Genomic DNA, 24,074 nt, shown 5'->3' on the forward strand with positions numbered 1-24,074 from the left:
TATGGTAAGAAGTACCTCCTAGTGTTTATAGATACCTTTTCAGGCTGGACAGAAGCATTCCCCACCAAGCGAGAAACCGCCCAGGTGGTTGTCAAGAAAATCCTGGAAGAAATTTTCCCCCGGTTTGGACTGCCCAAGGTAATAGGGTCGAACAACGGCCCCGCCTTCGTCTCCCAGGTAAGTCAGTTGGTGGCCAGATTACTGGGGATAAATTGGAAATTACATTGTGCATACAGACCCCAGAGCTCAGGTCAGGTAGAAAGAATGAATAGAACAATTAAAGAGACCCTAACTAAATTGACATTGGAGACTGGCACTAGAGACTGGGTCCAACTCCTCCCTATGGTTCTGTTCCGAGTCCGGAACACCCCCGCGTGCCATGGGCTAACTCCTTACGAGATTCTCTATGGAGGTCCCCCACCAGTAACGGACTTACTAGATTCTGCTCTTGACCCTCTTGCTAACACTCCCGGTTTACAGGACAGGCTAAAGGCGCTCCAGATTATCCAGCACCAGATCTGGAAACCCCTTGCGGCTGTCTACCACCCCGGAGACACAACCGGCCCACACCCGTTCCAGATCGGGGACTCCGTCTACGTCAGGAGACATCAGTCCAGGACGCTTGAGCCCCGCTGGAAGGGCCCATATACTGTACTACTGACCACCCCAACCGCCTTAAAGGTAGACGGCATTGCTGCTTGGGTCCACGCCTCACACGTCAAGCGCGCCCCATCAACGAGCACCGCTGACGCCAGCCAGGACGGACCGGTACGAGCCACTCCAATGGAAGCTCCACCGCACCCAAAACCCGCTCAAGATAAGACTTTCAAAAATTGTTGAATGACAGTTGTTATATTCCTACCTCTCCTAGCGCTCTTCACCTCCGCCAAAGGTGACCCTCATGCCCTCAAAAGGTTAACCTGGCAGGTACTAACGTCTGGGGGTGACGAGGTCTGGTCTATAACTAAGACCGCCCCCGTGGGAACCTGGTGGCCTGACCTATATCCTGACCTATGCAAGCTAACCATAGGGGCCCCTAGCCCATGGGACCTAGAGGGATACTTCGACACCTCTAGAGCCCCTAACCAGGAAAGCCCTCCAGGGCGACTGGGATTAGACCCATGGGGAGGATGTGGCACGCCTGACAGAAGGGCCATGCTAAGCACTCTTCCCTTTTATGTCTGTCCCGGGCACCACAGAGATCGCAGGCTAAATCCCACCTGTGGAGGAGGGGAATACTTCTATTGTAAAAATTGGGGGTGCGAAACTACGGGGGATACAGAATGGAGGCCCTCCTCCTCCTGGGATTATATCACTGTCAAGGCTAACTATACTCACCCGACATTTAGCAACTGGAAAACCCTTAATTATGGGCCCTGCCAAGGGTGGTGTCATCCCCTACGGATATCCTTCACGGAGCCCGGAAAAAGGGCTACTTACTGGGCCAATGGATATACGTGGGGACTCAGGTTATACAAAGAAAGAACAGATGATGGTTTTATATTCAGAATTAAACTAAAAATAGAATCCCCAGACCCCGTGGCGATCGGGCCTAACGCGGTCCTCGGGGAACAAAGAGCTGCCCCGGCCCTAGCCGCAGGGAGTGCCGCACCCACTAACTTCGCGGTCACTCCAACCCCTCGGTTGTCACCCGAGATGGGACAACGACTGTTTAATCTTATCATAGGGGCATTCCTGGCCCTTAATCAAACCAGCCCCGATGTAACTAAATCCTGCTGGCTCTGCCTTGCACCACCCCCCCTTATTATGAGGGAATTGCTACTTCAGGGACCTATAATAACTTCACTAGCACTCAGGGATGCACACCCGACTCCCAACCACAATTCACCGTTACAGAAGTTACAGGACAGGGAACCTGCATAGGAACACCCCCCCCCCCGGGGCTACCAGAGACTCTGCAACACTACCACCCCGATTTTGGGGACTGATTCTTACCTGGGGCCCCAGCCGGGAACTTGGTGGGCATGCAACAAAGGCCTCACCCCCTGTGTGTCGGCTAAGGTTCTAAATAGCTCAAACGACTTCTGTGTCATGGTGCAGATCATACCCAGGGTGTTCTATCACCCTGCTGAAACTCTAGAAAATCAGTATGATAAACATCCCACCCGTTTCAGCGCGAACCTGTCTCCCTAACCTTAGCCGTTATGTTGGGACTAGGGGTCGCTGCTGGGGTGGGTACTGGCGCAGCTGCTCTGATCCAGGGCTCACGACGTTATCTAGAACTCCAAACAGCTGTAGATGAGGATCCACGGACACTAGCGCAGTCCGTTTCTAAGCTAGAACAGTCCCTCCCCTCACTCTCAGAAGTAGCACTTCACAACAGGAGAGGCTTGGATTGACTATTCCTGAAAGAGGGAGGACTGTGTGCGGCCCTGGGAGAGGAATGCTGTTTCTATGCAGACCATTCTGGAGTCATCAGAGACTCCATGGCCAGACTCAGGGAAAGGTTAAATAAAAGACAAAGGGACCGGGAGGCCCAGCAGGGCTGGTTTGAAAGCTGGTTTAATCAGTCTCCCTGGTTGACCACCCTAATCTCTACCATTCTGGGCCCTCTAGTTATCCTGCTCCTGCTGCTAACTTTCGGCCCCCACGTCCTCAACCGGCTGCTCCAGCTCATCCGAGAAAGATTGTCTATTACCCAAGCTCTGGTATTAACTCAGCAATGTCGGGCCCTCCAAACTGAAGAAATAAATGTTCCCTAAGATTTTAAGGTTAAAATCAGCCCAAACAAGAGGAGGGAATGAAGAAACCTCCCCCCTTGTAAGTAGGGCCAGCCCTAACCCAGAGGCAGCCCATCCAGGCGTCTTCCTGAAATTTTAGCAACTAAAAGCATTCTGTTTACAATAAGAAAACCGTTTCCCCCCACACACACCCTGACTGGAATGTCCCTGAATAGGTTCATGTTGACCCTCCCCAAAATCAACCTGGATGCTACGCGACTCCCGCGGTTCTTTTGTCTTTAGGCGGTTTCTTTCCTTTTGCCTTTTAAAAGATCCCTGTAATTGCTAATCGGGGCTCTTTTCCTCCTCGGAGGCGGAGAGCCCGTTTGCGCAAACGTTCAATAAACCCTCTTGCTAATTGCATCTGCCTGTCTGGGGTCTGGGTCTCTGGGGCGTCCACCGGGCCATGTTGGCACCCGTGAGCCAGGGTCCAACACTAGGTGTATATACCCAAATGAAATGAAAACATGTCCACATCACAACTTATATACCAATGGCCACAGCAGCATTATTCAGTCAAAAAGTGGAAAGAACCTAAATGTCCATCAATGGATGAACAGATTAATAAAATCTGTTATAATATAATGGAATATTATTCAGCAATAAAAAGAAACAAAGTACTGATAGATGCTATAACATACACAGACCTTGACAACATTATAGTAAGTGAAAGAAGTCAGTTAGGAAAGGCCACATATTGGGGATCCCTGGGTGGCGCAGCGGTTTCGCGCCTGCCTTTGGCCCAGGGCGCAATCCTGGAGACCCGGGATCGAATCCCACGTCGGGCTCCCGGTGCATGGAGCCTGCTTCTCCCTCTTCCTGTGTCTCTGCCCCCCTCTCCCTCTCTGTGTGTGTGTGTGTGTGACTATCATAAATAAAAATTTAAAAAAAAAAAAAAAGGAAAGGCCACATATTGTATGAGGCCATTTATGCTAAACGTCCAGAATAGGCAAATCTATAGAGACACAAAACAGATTAATGGTTGCCTAGGGCTATGGGTGAGAGTATGTTGGCAGTGTCAGCTAAGGGGTGTGAGGTTCCTTTTGAGGTAAGGAGAATGGTCTCAAATTGATTGGGATTACAGTCTCACAGATCTGTGAATATACTAAAAGCCATTGAATTATGCATTTCGATTGGCTAAATTTTATGGTATATAAATTATATCTCAATAAAACTGTTTTAAAAAGCGATCAAGGGGAGAGCCTGGGTGGCTCAGTCTGTTAAGCATCTGCCTTCGGCTCAGGTCTTGATCCCGAAGTCCTGGGATTGAGCCCCTTGTAGGGCTCCCTGCTCAATGGGGAGCCTGCTTCTCCCTCTCACTGTGCCCCTCCCCCTGCTCACATGCTTACCAGCTCTCTCTCTCTCAAATAAATAAATTAAATCTTTAAAAAAAAAAAAAAAAAGGTGACCACAGGGTGCCTAGCTGGCTCAGTAGGAAGAGCATGCAACTCTTGATCAGGGTCGTGAGTTCTAGTCCCACGTTGAGTGTAGAAATTAGTAAAATAAATAATAAATAAACTTAAAAAAGCGATCACAATGGTGAGGCAGGCACTCTGACAGAGTGGGTAGTTATGAAGCACAGAAGGTAGAGGCAAGGAAAGAACGGAGGTCAGGATAGGCTTCCAAGGAAGTTGTTAATCATCAGGTTTGGTATACTTTTTAAATTAAATTCTTCACTGGTTTCATTGAAATTCCATGGAAAGGAAGGTTGCAGGAAGGTGGGACATCTCAAGTATAGGGAATCTCAGGATACATCTAAAAACATCCTTCAGATTGTCCAAACATAGACCCCAGCGTGGGAGGGATGGGGACACCTCCACTTGAATTACATAGAGTATATATTGGGCTGGGTACCATCCACAGTTTCAGGCATATACTGAGAGTCTTGGCATGTATTCCCCATGAATATGGGGGACTGATGTAGCAAAGCCACGGGTGACAGAGCACAGTGGCCTTCAGTCCCAGCCAAGAACCTTGTACTGAATATTTTATAGGAAAAAAAATAAGTGGAAGATGAGCAGTGCAAGGAAAGTCATCACCTTCATTTTAGAAAGGCAGATGACTGCTACTGTGGAGACCAGGTGGACACGGGATGAGTCTAGAGACAGGACAGCCCGTTTATTTGTATTAGCTGTTATAAATTGTTGTCACAGTGGATTTCATCCTTTCCTTAACACTATGCCTGAAAACTGCTACAAAGAGAGATCAGACCTGGACTGCGTGTTTCTTCAAGGCACAGCTGACAAGAGGGACTATTGAGAGCACAGCAGTTTGACATAAAAGTAAAAGTAGCAGTAGGAATAATAATAATAAAATCACATCTAATTCAAAATGTCCTGATGGGGTTTTTGTTGAAAGATTTTATCTATTTATTCATGAGAGACACACAGAGACAGGCAGAGACACAGGCAGAGGGAGAAGCAGGCTCCCTGTGGGGAGCCCGATGCAGGACTCGATCCCAGGACCCCAGGATAACGACCTGAGCCAAAGGCAGATGCTCAATCACGGAGCCATCCAGGAGCCCCAAATGTCCTGACATTGTAAGGACAGAGCCAGAAACAAAATGACAATGACCCAGCCCAGACAGATAAACAAACCACTTACCACAGGAACACGGGCATTTGGCTCAAATTCCGTGGAATCAGCATCTGAAGATTAAGAAATGAGGTCAATCATTCACCAGTATTGCTGAAAAATATTTGAAGTAATGAGAATTTGTTTAATAAAAGGGTATTAGCAAACAGCAGGCCTACCTTTCAAGTTAAGGCAGTTTCTTGCAAACTCTATCACTGCCAGTTGCATCCCGAGGCAAACTCCTATTCGAAAAAACATATATATAAAGCAAATGAACATACTCTGTATTACTTCGTAACATTCCGAGAGGGCAAGACTGCCTGCCGGGTTAACAGCTGGACCCTCCGCACTCCGAACCTCTGTGGCAGAGGCAGGTGAGGGGATTCGACTCTCCCCCATTCCCGGGACTTGAGGAAGAAGGAATTTGAGGGCAGGAAAGGGCAAGAGAAGACAGGGCAAGGTCCAAAATTGCAGTGTATGTGTGGGTTGTGGGGCTATCCCAGAGCATCTGGTGCCTTCCAAGACTAACAACATCCCGACTCAAGAGGTGGACTTCACATGCCCTCTCCTCAGAGGGCAACCTCAGGCTGGCCAGCAGACTGGGATCTAAGGAGCTGGAAGTGTGTGCCAGGCTGCTGGGGGGCAGCAGCGGTGTGGGGGTGGGGGGCGGGCCTCTCCACGCAGGTCTGAGCGCCATGGACAGCTCGGTGGCAGGATGGAACTGAACCAGAAAGCAAACACCTGCGTAGCCCCAAGCCCGCTGCCACAGGGATGGGCCCTCCCCCCACCTCCACATCCACCGATTCTCTCCGCGAAACAAAGGCCAAGGAGCATTCCAGATGCTTTTATAAACATATCTAAGCTATACGAGGAACTCATCAGAGAAGAGCAACCATATACTTGGCACACTAGAGCAAAAGTTGGTGAGCGTGAAACGGCTCAGTGCTTTGCAGGGGTGCAGGGAGACACTTCTGAAAGTTCTATATGGCTAAAGCAGAAAGGGATGTGGTGTTAAAAGAGAAAGCTGAAGAGCTGCAAACCATTCTATACGGTGGAAACTATCTGAAGAACACTAAGCGCGTTTAGACAAAAACCAAACAAGATGACCTCAGAAGAAGATAGTGGCCAGATGAGGGCTACAACAAAGCAAGGGAGCAAGGCATCGAACTACTCCTGGCTTCTCTTTTGAAAATGGATCCCAAGTGGAGACCATGAAGGAAGCCATTCAAAGGACAGGAGGCAGTGGGGAAAATGAATATAGTGTGCAGATACTGTAAAAGGCACGGAAGCCAGTCCCCTCACTCATAAGCCCACCAGTACAGCCACGCAGAGGGCAAAACACAGCCTCTCCCCACTTCCCTCCCCACACCCCTTCCCACACCCCTGCCCCTGCCCCAATCCCCACCTGCAGAGTTGCCTTTACCCCATTGAGGGGCCCTTTCATGTGGTTTCACTCATCCACAACCCATGCTTTGCAATTTGAACAAACACATGGGGCACCTGGGTGGCTCGGTGGTTAAGTGTCTGCCTCTGGCTTGGGTCGTGATCTCGGGGTCTTGGAATTGAGTCCTGCATCAGGATCCCCACAGGGAGCCTGCTTCTCCCTCTGCCTTTGTCTCTGCCTCTCTCTCTCTCTCTCTCATGAATAAATAAATAAATAAAATCTTTAAATCAATCAATCAATCAATAAAATTTGAACAAAGGCATTAAAAAGACCCGGCTCTACCAAATTTTAGCAGAGCTCTTCTGTGACATAGGATGGTCTTTTCTAGCTCAAAGTGGTGAAAAGATGGATCTGAGTGAAAACGGGGGAAGGCAAGGGCAGGTGTACGCAGCGACTTCTCCCAGCCTCTTGCTACCCAACCAGAACAGTGGTAAGTTCTCCCAGGTCAACAACCTTCGCTATATAGGGCCAGACAGTAAAGATTTTAGGCTTTCCAGCCTGCTGGTCTCAAACTCTGCCATTGTACTCTAAAAGCAGCCGCGGATGGTATGTAAACACATTGGCGTGCTTTACTCCAATAAAATCTTATTTACAAAAACAGGCCATGAACCAGGATGGCCTGCAGAACATAGTTTGCTGACCCCTATGGCAGACTATTTGGCACCGAAATATTCAAATCCAACTTCACACCCTTCATGTTAGGAAACCCTAAGAAATGTTACCCCTACTAGATATCAACAGTCTAATAAACTCATAGTTAGGATGCATAAACATGAGTTTTACCCAGGAAAGGTATCTTCTTTGCCCGGGCCCAAGAAATGGCCTGGAGTTTCCCCAATGTTCCTCGGATTCCGAAGCCTCCTGGCACAAGAACGCCACTGCAATCAATACAAGACGAGGGTGAATTTGACATTGTTTTTGCTTTTAAAACTCTCATTTTCAGCCCCTCATGCTTACTGATCCCCAGTCCAATGCTTGGCATCACTGCTAGAGAATATGCTTGAGGTCTAGTTTCAGAATCGATCACGTGATTTTACATCCTGAACTCCTCCCAATGTCATGAAGAAGAGGCAATAATTTTTCACAACTGACTTTGATATATTTATTTTTTGATAGGTCTCTGTGGTATGTGAGCATAGTGACTGAGAAACTAAGTGAATTAAAAATACCACTGAGAAGGATGCTGGGGTGGCTCAGCGGTTGAGCGTCTGCCTTTAGCTCAGGTCGTGATCCAGGGTCCTGGGATCGAGTCCCACATCGGGCTCCCCACAGGGAGCCTGCTTCTCCCTCTGCCTGTGCCCCTGCCTCTCTCTGTGTGTTTCTCATGAATAAATAAATAAAATCTTTTTTAAAAATGCCACTGAGAGAATTATCTGAATAAAAAAAGATTAAGGTTCTTTTAAAAACACTATTAGAAAGATGTTAAGACCTCTTGCATAATCAGAAAGAGTTAAACTGGTAAAATCAGCCGAAGCTTTCAATTGCTAATTAAATAGCCGCACATGAAAGTCTCTTGGCTAGGAGACACTCAGAAGACCTTCTGGCAAACACTCATTGAACAAGACAAGAATTCAAGAGCTAACTGGGAGGGTCATGCTACCCTCACAGTACAGTGTTGCCCCCAAAAGTTCTGTTGATTATTTATAAAATAAAACCTAGAATCAAATGATGTAAAAAAGAAAATATAACCAAGAAAGAAGAATTGTCATCCTTGTATTTTAATTTTGCATATGTAAGATCTATTTCTGCATATTTCAGTAGAAGCAACACACTTTCTCCCCAATACAGGATCTCCATCCTCCCCTGAAATAAAACCCATTTCCTATGCACATTCCACGAACATGAATGTGGCACATTTCAAAGAAAGTGAGGTGAGGCTACAGTGTGATCCCCCTTAATGACCTAGAGTATGACAGACAACCAACCTTTCAAAAACACACACAAATTAGGAATTGGGGTAAATCAAATTGTTACAGAAAAAGCACAGTGGTATTCTCATAACTGGTATGGACAGTCCTCGGCACTCACTCAGCTTTGCAGAGCTTCTGCCAAGCTTCATGGAATTTCACAGGGTCCTCAGTTTCGGTGGTCTGCTCCAGATCAATGGAGTCTATGTACTAAAAAAACAATCCAGTAGATTAAAGGAACATTTAAGAAAAGTAGATACTCAAAAATACTCGAGGCATCTAACACTATGTCCCAACTATTCAGTGACTACTTATTATGCAAACATTACACTGGTCACTTAGGATAGGAAACCACAATCTCTGTCTTGGGGTTCTTATAATTTTCCAGGAAGACTACAGACCCAAATAAACAGGCACGCACACCACAGCGTGATAGTGGCTATGATGGGCAAAGAGAATGCTGTGGAAATAAGTAGGAGCCACACGTAAGCTAGATCTAGACACTGCAGGAAAGATGGGAAGGAGCATCTTCGGGGAAGGTCTTTAGGGAGGCGATGTCCGAGAAGCTCAGCCCTCGAGGATGAGCATGTGCGTGCACGTTGGGAGGCTGGAGGGGGAGCTGTGTCAGAGTCACAGCGGGGAAGGGAGGCAAAGGAACAGCTTGTATGAAACCTCAGAGGGAAGAGACAAAGCGGTGGTCACTCTGGGGCCCTCAAAACAGACTCCACCCACAGAGAGTTTACATTTGAAGCCATTGGAAAGTCTTTAGGAACAGAGAGAACAGGGATGCCTGGGTAGCTCAGCGGTTGAGCATCTGCCTTTAGCTCGGGACATGATCCCTGGGTCACAGGATCGAGTCCCACATCAGGCTCCCTTCATGGAGCCTGCTCCTCCTTCTGCCTGTGTCTCTGCCTCTCTCTCTGCATCTCTCATGAATAAATGGATAAAGTCTTTTAAAAAAATTTTTTTTAAGTGGGCAGCCCCGGTGGCGCAGCGGTTTAGCACCACCTGCAGTCTGGGGTGTGATCCCGGCTCCCTGCGTGGAGCCTGCTTCTCCCTCTGCCTGTGTCTCTGCCTCTCTCTCTCTCTCTCTGTCACTCATTAATAAATAAATAAAATCTTTAAAAAATTTTTTTAAAAAGGAACAGAGAGAACAAAGAGGGATTTTAATTTTAGAAGGATCACGGCACTATGATGTACAGAATGGAGGGAAGAGGGCAAACCGGTCAGGAAGCTGCTCCACATAGCCAGGCGAGGTAAACACAGAAAAAAAGCGGTCTAAAAAGAATATGACAAGACCATGATTCAAATAGTACTTTGTGGAAGCCAACGTCAACAAATTCTGTCTACTGAAAAATCATGTACAATGACTCCTATGTACGTAACAGTCCCCATACACCTATATTATTTTAGTATTTATTTTGTAAAAATTACTATCTGAGGGATCCTTGGGTGGCTCAGTAGTTTAGCGCCTGCCTTCGGCCCAGGGCGTGGTCCTGGAGACCTGGGATCGAGTCCCACGTTGGGCTCCCTGCATGGAGCCTGCCTCTCTGCCTATGTCTCTGCCTCTCTCTCTCTCTTTGTCTCTCATGAATAAGTAAAATCTTTTTTAAAAATTACTATCTGAATATATCTAACATACAAAATTTTAAAGGCTTTATAAAATTTGTAATCTAATAATTTTACTATTGCTGTTTTCTTTTTTCTACAAGGGGTGGGGGGGCGTGAAGGAGTGGGAAGAGCAAGAAGTGAAGTATTCCTTGGAAAGCCACAAATAAAAAGTAATTACAGGGGCGCCTGGGTGGCTCAGTAGGTTAAGTGCTGGGCTCTTGATTTCAGCTCAGATATGATCTCATGGTCATGAGATCAAGCCCCATGTCCAGCTCCATGCTCAATAGGGAATCTGCTGGAGATTCTCTTTCTTTCCCTCTACCCCTTCCCCCATGCTCTCTATCTCTCAAAAATAAATAAATAAATAAATTAATTAATTAATTAATTAATTAAAGCAAATCTTTTTTAAAAAAGTGATTACAGTAGGAGGAGGCTAGAAAGGTGAGAGAAAAGTCAGATAGGTCCTAAGTCGGAAGTTAGTAAATTTCTTAGACATATACATGTATCTTTTTGCTCATTACATAAAGATTTCACCATTTAAATCAAGATAATAAGGCTTGCTGGACGCCTGGGTGGCTCAGCGGTTGAGCATCTGCCTTTGGCTCAGGGCGTGATCCCGGGGTCCTGGGGTGGAGTCCCACAACGGGCTCTCTGCAGGGAGCGTGCTTCTCTCTCTGCCTATGTTTCTGCCTCTCTCTCTGCATCTCTCATGAATAAATAAATAAAATATTTTTTAAAAATATAATAAGGCTTGCTCAAATCATGGTATACCTGCATAGAATATCATTTAATATAACATATATGTCTAGAAAGATATGTATCAAACTGGGAAGGACAGGTGCAACAGAGAAATAGGATTTCAGGGAGGAGGTATCTTCCGCTTTCTGTATTTTACATGATGCTTTGTTTCAATTTCCCACGTTGAGCATGTACTATTTCTATATCTAACAAAGACAAAGAATATACTCAAAGTATATACATGAAGTCCTCCAGACTTCATCCCATACACCTTTTTCCTTTGCTGACTTTGCTCTGTAACCATTCACTGTACTAAATCTTAGCCACAAATCCTGCTGTATACTAAGTACTGTAAGTCCTCCTGGTGACATCAATCCTGGCAGCAGTCTTGGGGCTCCTTCAACCCAACTTGCCTCTGAAACATGAGATATCACAGTGAATAACTGAAATATGAGGAAGACCAGCCGGGGCTCACCATCAGATTCAACTTGTGGTTGATGGCCAAGGCTGAATGTTCCAGGGCTTTGAACACGGAGGCATAGCAGTCGCTGAGCTTGGTGTATTTGCCAACCAAAGCTATGGAGCACATTTTCTGCAACCTTTCGTACCTGAGATGAAAGGCATGCTTAAAGGTTATATGCATGTAATATAACATCACAAATATAATGACAGCCATTGTTCTTATCCCAAGGCACTTTTTAAAACCTTAAGAGCAGATGAGCCTCGAACTTGATGTGCTTGACTCAAATACCCACTCCACCCCCAGTGAATGAAAATCTGTGTGTCATTAGATTGAAAACTCATAAGCAACCTCAACGTTGGCTTACTAAGCAGGCACGGATATAAATCCAAGTAAAGTGTATCAAAGAAACAGTTAAAAGCATTAAAAATAAAAACTCTCCTTATCTCATAAACATGAGCTGTCCTTAACTTCGTTGATAAGGTGACATTGTATAAGAAAATTCATTCTGAATGTCAACAGGAAACATTTCAATATTAAGTTTGTAAGGTGACATTATATAAGAAAATGCATTCAAACTGTCTACATTAAACATGGTTACAGTCCCAGCTGGCCCACAAAGGCAGGTTATTCATGGCATGCCCAAAGAATGTCACTCAGAGACATTTAGATCATTTTTACGAGAAAATTCCAATCTGAATAAGATGCTCAATCACAGTTTACCACTAAAGACACCATGTTTACTGTTGCTTTGGCTAGGAATTCTGAATAACGAACACGAAAATGGTCTGGTCTGGTACTATGTAGAAACATCATCTTGGGGCTGAAGATGTTTTAGGGCCTGGAAGCAAACCATCCCCCCCAAAAAAATAAAAATAAAAAAATAAAATAAATAAAAAAAACCAAACCATCCCCCAAACACCTTACTGTGAGCAGGAATCTCTTTCATACCAACATCTGCAAAATGTGACAGACAAATATAATTGCAAATAGGCTGGAAGGAGAAGAATGCATAAGAAGCTAAGAAGTTAAAAGTGACAGTAAAGGTGACTTTCTAGGAAGGTGACTGAAGCCCCTCAGAGAAGGCTGCTAAACCTTTAGCTTGCTACTGAATTTTATGTCGCTCTGGAGATTGTGTGGCTGCCCATGCTTCACCCTATCTCTACATAAAAGACACAGATGACAAAGCAAGTTGGTATCAAGGCAAGATTCTGATACATTGTCAGAGGGAAGCACTCCCCGTGCCAGGTTTGACCCTGGAGAACTGGCGATCACAACATCTGAGCACACCAGCTGGGCTGAGTTCTTAACCCCTATTCTCACTCCTCCACTGAAGGAGGAATGTCAGTTCTGCTCCCGGGAAGGAAGCAGGACTGGGGTCCTCCCCATCACTCCCTCCTACTCACCTAGTCTGGTCTATCAGGGGAAGAGGAGTCACTTGGCAGCCAGGTGAAACAGGTGAGTCTACTGGCCCACATGTCCCAGGAAGACAGGTTCCTGCACGCTCTCTTTCCCTCTCGGGCCTACAGGCTAGGCTCACCGGGCCCTGTCCACACCAGCCAAGCTCTCACATGCTCTCCAGCTGGCCATCAGCTGGGTGTGAGGGGCCAGCCGCTTTGCTGCTTCGCAGGCCCACCCCATAGGCAGGTCCCCAGTGAGTTGAGCTGTCCCCACTTTGGCCTGGGGTCCCAGGTGAGCTCTGCCATCCAATTCCACCAGGGACCCCTGGCTTCTGAACAGCACCAGACCTCCACGAACAAGGCTGCCCTTTGACCTCTGCCTTCCTGTATCTCTCTACAGGCTGTAGTGAGAGCACAGTACATACTGTCATTACCAATAAACCAACATCACCATGAAGGACCGATGCTCAATATCCTTTTGCTTGAAGACTGCAGTGAGCTGAATAGCAACCCCTCAAAACATATGTCCCCCAGAATCTGTGGATGTAACGATATTTGGAAGAAGGATCTTTGTGGACACAATTAAGGATCTCGAGATGAGATCATCTTGGATTAGGTTGAGCCCTATATCCAAAGACAAGCATCCTTATACAAGAAAAGAAGAGGAGGGGAAAAAAGAGAGAAAGAGAAAAGAGAAGAGACATAGAGAAGGCCATGCAATGACAGAGGCAGAAACGGGACACCAAGGATTGCCAGCAGCCCCAGAAGCTGGACCGGTTTCTCCCTCAGAGCCTCCGGAAGAAACCAATCCTGCTGATGCCTTCATTTTGAACTTCCGACCTCCACAACTGGGAGAGAATACATTTCTGCTATTTGATGCCACCCAGTTTGTGGTCATTTGTTACAGCAGCCAAAGAAACGAACATGAAAACCAAACACTGGCTTTAAGAAGCACAGAAGCATAGAGTATAATTTAGAGCTACTTCCAATCAAAGGAATGAAATATTAAAATTTCAAGATCAGCACCAAGCTACTCAGAAAATTCCTCCAAAGCAACTGACTCCTTAAGCATTCTGGAGGGCAGGAGCTTAACTATAACATCATGCAGGACACTACCTAAATTCAGAAACTGCACTTTGCTCCTGATATTACTTGCCATAGAAAATTCTTAAACACTTTCTAAATTTTGAAGTGACAGGGCAAGAGCACTTCAGTCTATTGATCGTCTACCAAGGTCAGTGATTTTGTCACCATCAAACCACTTTAATTATTCTTACCATCTTCAGTAACCAATATTCAGCGCCCCATGGAGATTAAGGTCTCATGTTTTCTCTCATAATTATCACAATGTATCCCCTGTTATATATGGATGGGAGAACAGGTCCAGAGAGGCTGGGTAATCCACCCAAACTCACACAGCTAGTGAGAGGCGAAGCTGAGATCTCAGTCCAGTGTGTCTGATGCCAGAGCTTACTTTTTTTTTTTTATTGAGATACACGTGACATAAAATATTATCAGTTTCAGGTATATGACATAATGATTCAATATTTGTATGTATTATGAAATGATCACCACAATTAAGTCTAATTAACATCCATCCATTAACATCTAATTTTTTTTTCTTATGATGAGAACTTGTGATGAGATCTATTCTTTAGCAACACCGGAGCCCATGTTTGTAACTGCTGCCCGTACCTAAGCTGCACAAAAAGCCAGGCAGTTGGGACTTTATGGAGTTATGCCTTTGTCTACATTTAGTAAGAGAAAATAGGTGACAAGAATTTAATTTCCACATGACTTCAAATAAGACAAACCTTGCTAAAATTAATATCGTGGTCTTAAAGCTAGAACCTGTCTGAGGTTTTAATAACAATGCTGACAGTTAATAACTGCAGGATGAAGCAATAATGTCAGAGCCTAAACCTTTCATTCAAGGGAATTTCCTTTAGGAAATGTTAGCCAAACCTAAAAAAAACAAGTACTACAAGGGCGCGTGGCTGGCTTAGAAGAGCATGCGGCTCTTGATCTCAGGGTCGTGAGTTCAAGCCCCACATTGGGTGTAGACACTACTAAAAAATACATAAACTTAAAGGGACGCCTGGGTGGCTCAGTGGTTGAGCATCTGCCTTCGGCTCAGGGCGTGATCCCACGGTCCCGGGATCAAGTCCCACATTGGGCTCCCTGCATAGAGCCTGCTTCTCCCTCTGCCTGTGTCTCTGCCTCTCTCTCTCTCTCTGTGTTTCTCATGAATGAATAAATAAAATCTAAAAATAATAATAATAATAATAAACTTAAAAAAAAAAAACAGCAAAAACCTGTGACATTTAAACCTATTTAAAATATCAGAAACTCGGGGCACCTGGGTGGCTCAGTCAGTTGAGTGTCTACTTTCAGCTCAGGTCATAATCTTGGAGTCCTGGGATTGAGCTCCACGTCATGCTGCCTGCTCAGTGAGGAGCCTGCTTCACCCTCCCAAAAGCTCTCTCACTATCTCTCTCTCTCAAATAAATAAATATTTTTTAAATAATAAAATACTCAGAAACTGAGAAATAAACCAATCAAAATACTTCCAGAATTTTAAAAAATCATTCCAGAATCCAAATTCCTTCAACTCACTTTCATTTAAGTAGAACAAAATCAAAAGCCGCAGAATCTTCAAAGAATACAGCAAAACACTCCACCAATGTGTTAAAGCTTTAGGGGATCCTAAAGCCCCTTTAGGGGCTCAGCGGTTCAGCACCTGCCTTTGGCCCAGGGCATGATCCTGGAGTCCTGGAGTCTGGGGATTGAGTCCCCCATCGGGCTCCCGGCATGAAGCCTGCTTCTCCCTCTGCCTGTGTCTCTGCCTCTCTCTCTCTCTCTCTCTCTCTCTCTCTATCATGAATAAATAAATAATTTAAAAAAAAATAAAAAATAAAAAAATAAAGCTTTAGATAAATCCAGACCAAAACATATACATACAGAAAGTTGAATGTGACATAGGTATACTTAAGGTATGTCTCAATCCTTATTCCAAACCCAAGAATTATTAAAGACTACATTAGTAATTCCTTTCACATACCTGTCAGCCATATTTCTCCACTTGAAAAGCAAATTACTTGCAGAATCACCAATGGGCAGATCCAATCTCTCTTTAAAATATTTAACAATGCCTTGTTCCTCCAAAAGCACTGGCACTCGATATGTGGATGAAACATCATGGATACATATGACCTGATTAATGATGATAAAACACCATATTTAAATGACATGCCTCAGATATGCCACAAGAATGAGTTCAAGAATGAACCAAAACTCGAGAGACAATGGTAGTTCATTTCTACTGACTGAAGAAAACCAAAAGCCCAGTGACCCAAACAAGAGGTAGAATTAACACAAGCTTAGTTTGACCCAATTATAAAACTCTTTGAACTCATTATTCCAACTCTAGAAACATGAATGCTGTGGTAGGACTTATTTAATATATCTCTATACATACATGAATAGAGAGAATCTGGTCTTTGTTCTCAATTCCTGGCACAAAGCTTCAAAAATCTCTAGAAATTCCTGAGTGACAGAGGTATCTTTGTTATGCTAATGAGGCGACCTATGGTGGGCCCTAGGCGGCTTCAGGATGGGAACTGGTCACCAGAAAATCCAACAAAGTTAGACTGGAACTTTCAGGCACCTGACCTCCAAGGATAATAAGGGGGTTAGAGAACGAGTTCAGTCACTTGACCAATGGTTTACTCAATCATGCCTAGATAGTGAAAGCCCCATAAAAAAAATCTCTGGACACCAAGACTCAGGCGAGTGTTCTGGTTGATAAATTTATAAATGTACCAGGAGGGTGGCACAGCCTGACTCCATGAGGACAAAAGCTCCTGAGCTTGGGACCTCCCAGGTCTTGCCCTATACATCTCTTTATCTGGCTGTTCATTTGCACTCCTTATAATAAAATGGTAATAGTAAGTATAACATTTTCTTGAGTTCCATGAGTCATTCTAGAGAATTACCGAACCCGAAGGGATTATTGGAAGCCCCAAATTTGTAGTTAGCCAGGCAGAAATGTAGGTGGCTTAGAACAGTGGAAACTTGTGGCTGGTGCCTGATGCGGAGGGCAGTCTTATAAAGAACTCGGCCCTCAAATTTGCGGAGTTTGATGCTCATTCCAAGTAGTTAGTGTCAGAGTTGAATTGCAGGACCCCAGCTGGAGTCAGAGAATTGGTGTTGAAACATGGATGCTTTATGTGTCAATGTCCAAGACACACGGCCCAAGGTATCACCTTCTAAGTCCCCTTCATTTGGATATATTTTCAAACACACACTGAACCCAAATTAATTACACCTGTTAAAGGAGAACAGCTCCTTTTTTTTTTTTTTTTTTTTTTAAATTTTTATTTATTTATGATAGTCACAGAGAGAGAACGAAAGAGAGGCAGAGACATAGACAGAGGGAGAAGCAGGCTCCATGCACCGGGAGCCCGATGTGGGATTCGATCCAGGGTCTCCAGGATCGCGCTCTGGGCCAAAGGCAGGCGCCAAACCGCTGCGCCACCCAGGGATCCCAGAACAGCTCCTTTAAATGCCAGGTGGTATGGTTGTTTTTCACATTCACCCTAACAAGCTTTCACCACCCTCTCAAGTATATCCAAGGGACTACTGGCAGGCATTTAAGGATCTGCCACATTCTAAATCAATGCCAAGAAATGTTCGCTAACTCTGTGTTCCATCTTCCCAAATCCATAGCCAAATCCACCCAAGGGTTCCTAAGCTGTTTGAACATTACCAACCTAATGCTTAGGACTATTGTGCCTCACTCTGCATACACCAAAGCAATTCAAAGTGCCAAGATGTCACTGATATGAGCTCCAGACCAACTACAGATTAAAACTAAATCTCTGGGCAGCCCAAACTCCCACAGTGGAAGACATGGAATGTGGAACTATTTACTCATTTATCCTCCAGGCCAGAGAGATTTTTTTCAAATGTCATGGTAATGACCACATCCATACAGACGTCTCTTACCCTCCATCCCTTCCTCAGGAAACTAGAGAAGATCTTTAAATGCAGGTTCACCAGGAACCAAGAAACGGGAGCATTAATTCACATTAGAAAAAAACAACACGCTGAAAAATGACTAATAAACTAACCTGTGGACTGCTGGGATAGAACGTTCTCTGGAATCTCTAGTTCTATCGAAAACAGGCTCTGGATGGTCAGAAATTTGCATTCTTCCCTTCCCAGAGCTCTCAATAATCCAACTCTGAAAACTGTATCCTCCTTCCATTTCAGTAACCAGGTTATATTTATATAATACAGACACAAAGTCCTATTTACCAATAGGAAGGACACAAAAAAAAAAACAGGAAAAAAACCTAAAGTGGCTTAATGACATTACAAATACAGGAGAGTCCTTTAAACTTGCTATCATCACATTTTTCACAAGAGTTCAGACTCGTGTGCCGACCCTGAAGCCTCAGGCAGGAGGCAGGAGCCTGTGCACTAGACTGCCTCCAGAGATACAGAAACCCAAGGAGATGGTTTCTAGGCTTCAAAGAACCCAGGGCTAATCTGGAAAAAAAAGGTTTCTGCCAAACCTCACCCTTTTCCTGAGCACCATTCATATCGCTTTTTAAACTACAGCCAGCTCTGATCCCTTACAACTAAACCTTATTGCAAACAAGAGACAGATAAGAGAATGAAAGAAAAAAGAAAAAGCTTTCAGATCCCCAGGTGGAAAGCCCTGCAGGACAGAGGTCTTGAGCCCAAATCACAGTACAGTTTCTATAGCAATGAAGTGAACTGAGGCCACTGATGTGATCAGAAGTGATGGTGTGAATGTCAATGGAACCGGCAGCCTGGGGAAAGTTAAGCTATAACATGTACAAAGCAGAAATCGCAGCAAAAGCAGTAAGTGTCCTGGAAAGACAAGATAAACAGACAATAAGCAGGCTTCACACGGTTTCTCTCTCTAGAAGCTTGACTGTAAGCTAAAAAGCCCCTAGTTTTGTACCTGTAACTTAAGGAGTGATTATGCCAAGAAACATGATCTACCTAAGGAATCAAGAGTCTCAGATTGCTCACTTCAGGGCACGGGAGCCGTGGCTGGATATGAATCTCCCAAAGCCTTCATAAATGCCATGAGAAGTAATACGATCATTTAAGAGATGCAAAACATTAGCATCAGCAGAAGTGCCTGCCGCAAGGCACTCAGAGCTCAGGAGCAGCACTAACCTGTTCAGGGTTCACGTGACAAAACATGGAAATCTTTTCCTTCACAGCCATTTCGATGGGCGTTGAACTACGGCAGACAATCTGTCAAAGTCAGTTGTGCACAGGTCAGCAAGAGGGAATCTGGCTGTTCATGCTGCTGTTCATTCTCTATATTAATTTCTTCTTACAGCCAGAGATTTGACCAAGTATGTACCTGTTCATTCTGGGCATGCCACCAGTAAGCACTCAAAATGTCTAGGCATCTCTAGTGAACAAGAGTGAAGGTTCACAAATGTTGCCTCTTTGGATACAAGAACAGAGCTAGACCAAAGGTTGGCAAACTTTTTCTCTAAAGGGCCAGATAGCAAACATTTTAGGTTTTGCAAGTCAAGAAGCTACTGTCCCGACTACTCAGTTGTATCACTGCAAGACAAAGGCAGCTGTGCACAAATGTAAGCAACAGACCATACCACATTCCATTAAGACTTTCTTTATAGGCAGCAGGCCTGCAGGCTGTTACTTGCCAACCTCTGATATAGACCATTGGTGATAACTGGATTATTGGTTATAATAAGGGCAATGACAGCCCACTGTACTGGGTGTCAGGAAAATCTGCAAGGTCCCACCTCACACTAAAGGACCCAGGGACCGTAAAAATGATGGGACATTGCACTTGTCCAGCTGTCAATGTGGCCAGTTCGAGGACCTGGAGGAGAACAGATGGCCAATTTAGAAACGTGTGAAGCTACCCTTGAGGATATGGGAATAAGCCTTCCCTGGCCCCAGATACAAAAACCTCAGTGTCATAGGAATCATTTGAGAGATAAAAAGGACTTAGATGATGTATAGATCAAAAAATGGAGGTCCTATTCCAAGAAATTTACCCATTCTCCTTTACTCACCAGATCAGGAGACAGGCCTAACCCCCTCAGCGCACGGACACTATTTTGTGTGGGTTTGGTTTTTTGTTCTCCGGTAGCACTGGGCTGAAAAGAAATGGGTCACTGTCAGTATACCGGACATTTAGCTTTTCTGGATAATGAATGGCTCCCTAGTCTAAAATGTGGAAAAAAAGAGGTGCCCGGGTGGCTCAGTGGTTGGGCATCTGCCTTCGGCTAGGGTCGTGATCCTGGCGTCTTGGGATTGAGTCCCACATCAGGGTTCCCACAGGGAGCCTGCTTCTCCCTCTGCCTGTGTCTCTGCCTCTCTCTCTGTGTCTTTCATGAATAAATAAAATCTTTTTAAGATAAACAAATAAAATGTGGAAAAAAACAGGCAGTTTCTCCTTTGCTGCCCTGTCTGCTGCTCCCTTGTAGTGTTTCAATAAACTTCTATCTCCTTAAAAAGTGTGGACTAAACAGAGTATCACAGGAAGATTTCTAGAAGTTGCTATCTACATACTTATCTGGAAAGCTCACCTGTGGGACAAGGCTAACATGGATATTACAGAAATTCTCTCTTTTCGCTTTAAACTGGAATTGTCTGAATGCTTCCACAAACGGCATCCCTTCAATGTCTCCAATGGTGCCACCCAACTGGGAATAGAAAAAAAAAAAAGACACAAGTGATCTTCCACAGCATACAGACTAATAGAAACGTCACCAATAAACAGAGCACAAGAACATACGTTTATAAATATACTAAAAATCATGGCATTTTACACTTTAGGCAGGTGAGATTTGTAATAGATAAATTACACCTCGCTAAGCTGTTTGACATAAAACGGAAAAGCATTGTACGTTTAAGAGAGACAGGAAGCAAAGGAAAGAGACGAGAAGGGAAACCAAGAAGAAAGGGTACAGGATGACAGAGCCAGGTAAGCAGGTGAGAGAACAGGAGAAGCATCAAGAAGGGAAAAGAAATCGGGGTCAAGGAGGGCTTTAAGCGGTGCCTAGGGGGCTCAGGTGGTTAAGCCTCTGACTTTTGGTTTTGGCTCAGGTCATGATCTTGGAGTCGTGGGATCAAGCCCTGTGTCAGGCTCAGGGATCAGTGAGGCGTCTGCCTGAGATTTTCTCTCTCCCTCTCCCTCTACCTCTCCCTACTCTCTAAAATAAATAAATAAATCTTTTTTTCTTTTTTTTTTTAAAGGAGGGCTTTAAGAATGACCTGATTCCTGTGTTTATAAGATCACCCTGCCTGCTGTGTGGAGATATGGACTAAGTTAAGTGAATCAATTCTGCTATCTCTGATTCAGTTGGATTTTACAGGTAGTAAATCTCCCCAACCCAGAAAAATGCGGGATCATTATAAAGCTGTCAACCCTTCCTCTCACCAAGACTGAAAAAAAAATGTTTACAAAGAAAGGAAGACTTTAATAGAAAGGAATTCTTTTATTTTTATTTTTATTTTATTTTAATTTTTTAAATTTTTTTATAGAAAGGAATTTTTTTTTTTTTTTTTTTTTAGAAAGGAATTCTTAAGCAGCCAAAAAGATTCCAGAATATAGGCCACTGAGGAATGAGATCAGCTAATTTCTATCAGTGGTCCACTTGGAAGGCAGAACTCAAATCCAGTGGCTCCAGTGACTATATGAGAACAGAGCCACCTGGCTCTGCCTGGTGTGAAATAGTGCCCTCTCACTCTCTCTCTCCCTCTCCACGTACAACACACACACGCACACGCACACACACCTGCATACATCTGAACAGTTTCTTTGCAACGGAGGTATGACTAGAATTAACTACTATTAAAACATGCTGGCTTGTTGAATTAAGTAGTTCCAAAAGCCGCAATAATATTCCTGACAGCTTAATCCTTTGATAAATGTGAACTTAATTTACAATGTGCTTCCTTCCAACAAGTAAGGCATTTTAAAGTAAGCATTTACTTTGGGATAAAATCTGCCTTAACCTACTCTTCCTCACCATATTTGAATACTTAAAGACTATCCCATGAATTTTAAAATTAATTCTCTAGCATTTGAGCATCTACTGCATGCTCAACACTATACATGAGGTGCAGGGAAGAATTTAAGACAACCTGCTCCTAAAGAGCTCAGAATTTAGCGAGGAAAATCAGGCAGAGCTAAAGAACAATAATAAAGGGACGCCTGGGTGGCTCAGCGGTTGGGCGCCTGCCTTTGGCTCAGGTCGTGATCCCCGGATCCGGGATCGAGTCCCGCATCGGGCTCCCTGCGAGGAGCCTGCTTCTCCCTCTGCCTATGTCTCTGCCTCTCCTCTCAATCTGTGTCTCTCATGAATAAATAAATAAATCTTAAAAAAAAAAAAGAACAATAATAAAGAGTGAAACTTGGAGCGCCTGGCTGGCTCAGTCGAAAGAGTGTGAACACTTGATCTCAGGGTCTCAAGCCATTTATACAAAAAGTTGGCTGACCCTCCCCTCCATCTAAATGGCCTCCTAGCTTCTACCCTCTCCTATTTCTACAATTAAATCATTTGTCACACACCAGTAGAGTGACCTTATAAAAACTCAGAATGTTAAAAAAAAAAATGTCAGAATATATCTTTCCTGTGCTTATACCCAAAGTGGCTCACTGCTTCACTAAAAATAAAATCTAAATTCCCTTCAGCAGGCAACCAAAGACCCTGCATGATCTGGCCCTTGCATACGTTCCTTTTTTTTTTTTTTTTTTTAAAGATTTTATTTATTGGGGCAGCCCGGGTGGCTCAGCGATTTAGCTCCACCTTAGGCCCAGGACCTGATCCTGGAGACCTGAAATCGAGTCCCACATCGGGCTCCCTGCATGGAGCCTGCTTCTCCCTCTGCCTGTGTCTCTGCCTCTCTCTCTCTCTCTCTCATAAATAAAATCTTTAAAAAAAAAAAAGATTTTATTTATCTATTTGAGAGAGAAAGCCAGAGACAGAGCAGAGGGAGAGGGAGAAGCTGACTCCCCACTAAGCAGGGAGCCCCAAGATGCGAGACTCGATCCCAGCACCCCGGGATCATGACCCAAACTGAAGGCAGACATTTAACTGACTGAGCCACCCAGGTGCCCTCCTTGCATATATTTGTAATCTCATCTTATGCCCCTGCTTGCCACAGCCCCCCCACACACACACACACAATGCCTGTACTTCAGCCCCACTGGCTTTGTAGGTTAGATGGGCTACTACCCTCCTTCTTTACGTATATCTATCTCTTTATCCTTCAGCCTAAAAACCTAGGTCTTCCTCAGAAAGCAGACTTTGACCACCCACCTAAGGCAGCCTCCCTCCCACCACTCCCTATCACAGTATTGTGTCTGTGCCCTTCTTACTGACTCAGCACCAGGTGCCATTATTTCCTGTGAGTTCTTGTTTCCTGCCTCTCTACCCCATTAGGCTATAAGCCCCATGAGAGTAGGAACATGCCTGCTCTGCTTTATACTCTATCTCTGGCACAAGCCCAGCTCCCTGTACACAGCACTGGAGTTGAAGGTTCAGGACAGGCCTCCCAGAAATATGCCACTTTGCCATGAAGATTATTTTGAGTTAAAAGCAATCAAAACCCAGCAGAGTCAGGAAAAGCTCTTTCCCTCTCCCCCTAAACTGTCTCCATTTACATTGGAAAGTGGGGAATCCCTGTGCCAGGAAGAGAGCTATCACCAGAGGTTCTCCTTTTCTTCTTTTTTTAAAAGATTTTATTTATTTATTCATGAGAGACACAGAGAAAGAGGCAGAGACACAGGCAGAGGGAGAAGCAGGCCCCATGCAGGGAGCCTGATGTGGGACTCGATCCCAGAACTCCAGGATCACACCCTGAGCCAAAGCAGATGCTCAACTGCTGAGCCACCCAGGCATCCCCAGAGGTTCCTCTTTACCTAAGAAACTTAGCTGCATAACACAGGAGTCTTTGTTTTACAAACCTGTCCTCTGCCTCCCTGCAAATGGCCTTCCTCCCTTCGGTAAGCTCTAGGCCTCAACCCTTCTACTTGGTTCCGGATATCACTGAGCCTCATTTTGCTGACTGCTTTGGAATCTCTCAGGTTTATATGGACTTTTTGTGCATATGGAATTAAACCTTTGTTTGATTTTCTCCTGGTAATATGTTTCATGTTTGATTCTT

General features: G+C 44.6%; 1 protein-coding gene across 4 annotated transcripts in view; it reads right to left on the bottom strand.

Moving 5' to 3' along the window:
• The window catches only part of CTPS2 (CTP synthase 2), a 112,184-nt gene that overhangs the window by 67,251 nt on the left and 20,859 nt on the right, over positions 1-24,074 (bottom strand). For all 4 annotated transcript variants that reach the window (XM_055338938.1, XM_055338937.1, XM_055338936.1 and 1 more), the window contains exons 5-13: positions 20,489-20,605; positions 19,973-20,056; positions 19,092-19,172; positions 15,937-16,088; positions 11,491-11,623; positions 8,788-8,876; positions 7,543-7,637; positions 5,495-5,557; positions 5,346-5,389 (exon numbers count right to left, since the gene is read on the bottom strand). In XM_055338938.1, coding sequence (XP_055194913.1) covers positions 5,346-5,389; positions 5,495-5,557; positions 7,543-7,637; positions 8,788-8,876; positions 11,491-11,623; positions 15,937-16,088; positions 19,092-19,172; positions 19,973-20,056; positions 20,489-20,605 — 858 coding nt within the window. The remainder of the gene's footprint in view (positions 1-5,345; positions 5,390-5,494; positions 5,558-7,542; positions 7,638-8,787; positions 8,877-11,490; positions 11,624-15,936; positions 16,089-19,091; positions 19,173-19,972; positions 20,057-20,488; positions 20,606-24,074) is intronic.

Source organism: Nyctereutes procyonoides, unplaced genomic scaffold (genome assembly GCF_905146905.1).
Source record: "Nyctereutes procyonoides isolate TBG_1078 unplaced genomic scaffold, NYPRO_anot_genome, whole genome shotgun sequence".
In the NCBI taxonomy this organism is placed as follows: Eukaryota; Metazoa; Chordata; class Mammalia; order Carnivora; family Canidae; genus Nyctereutes; species Nyctereutes procyonoides.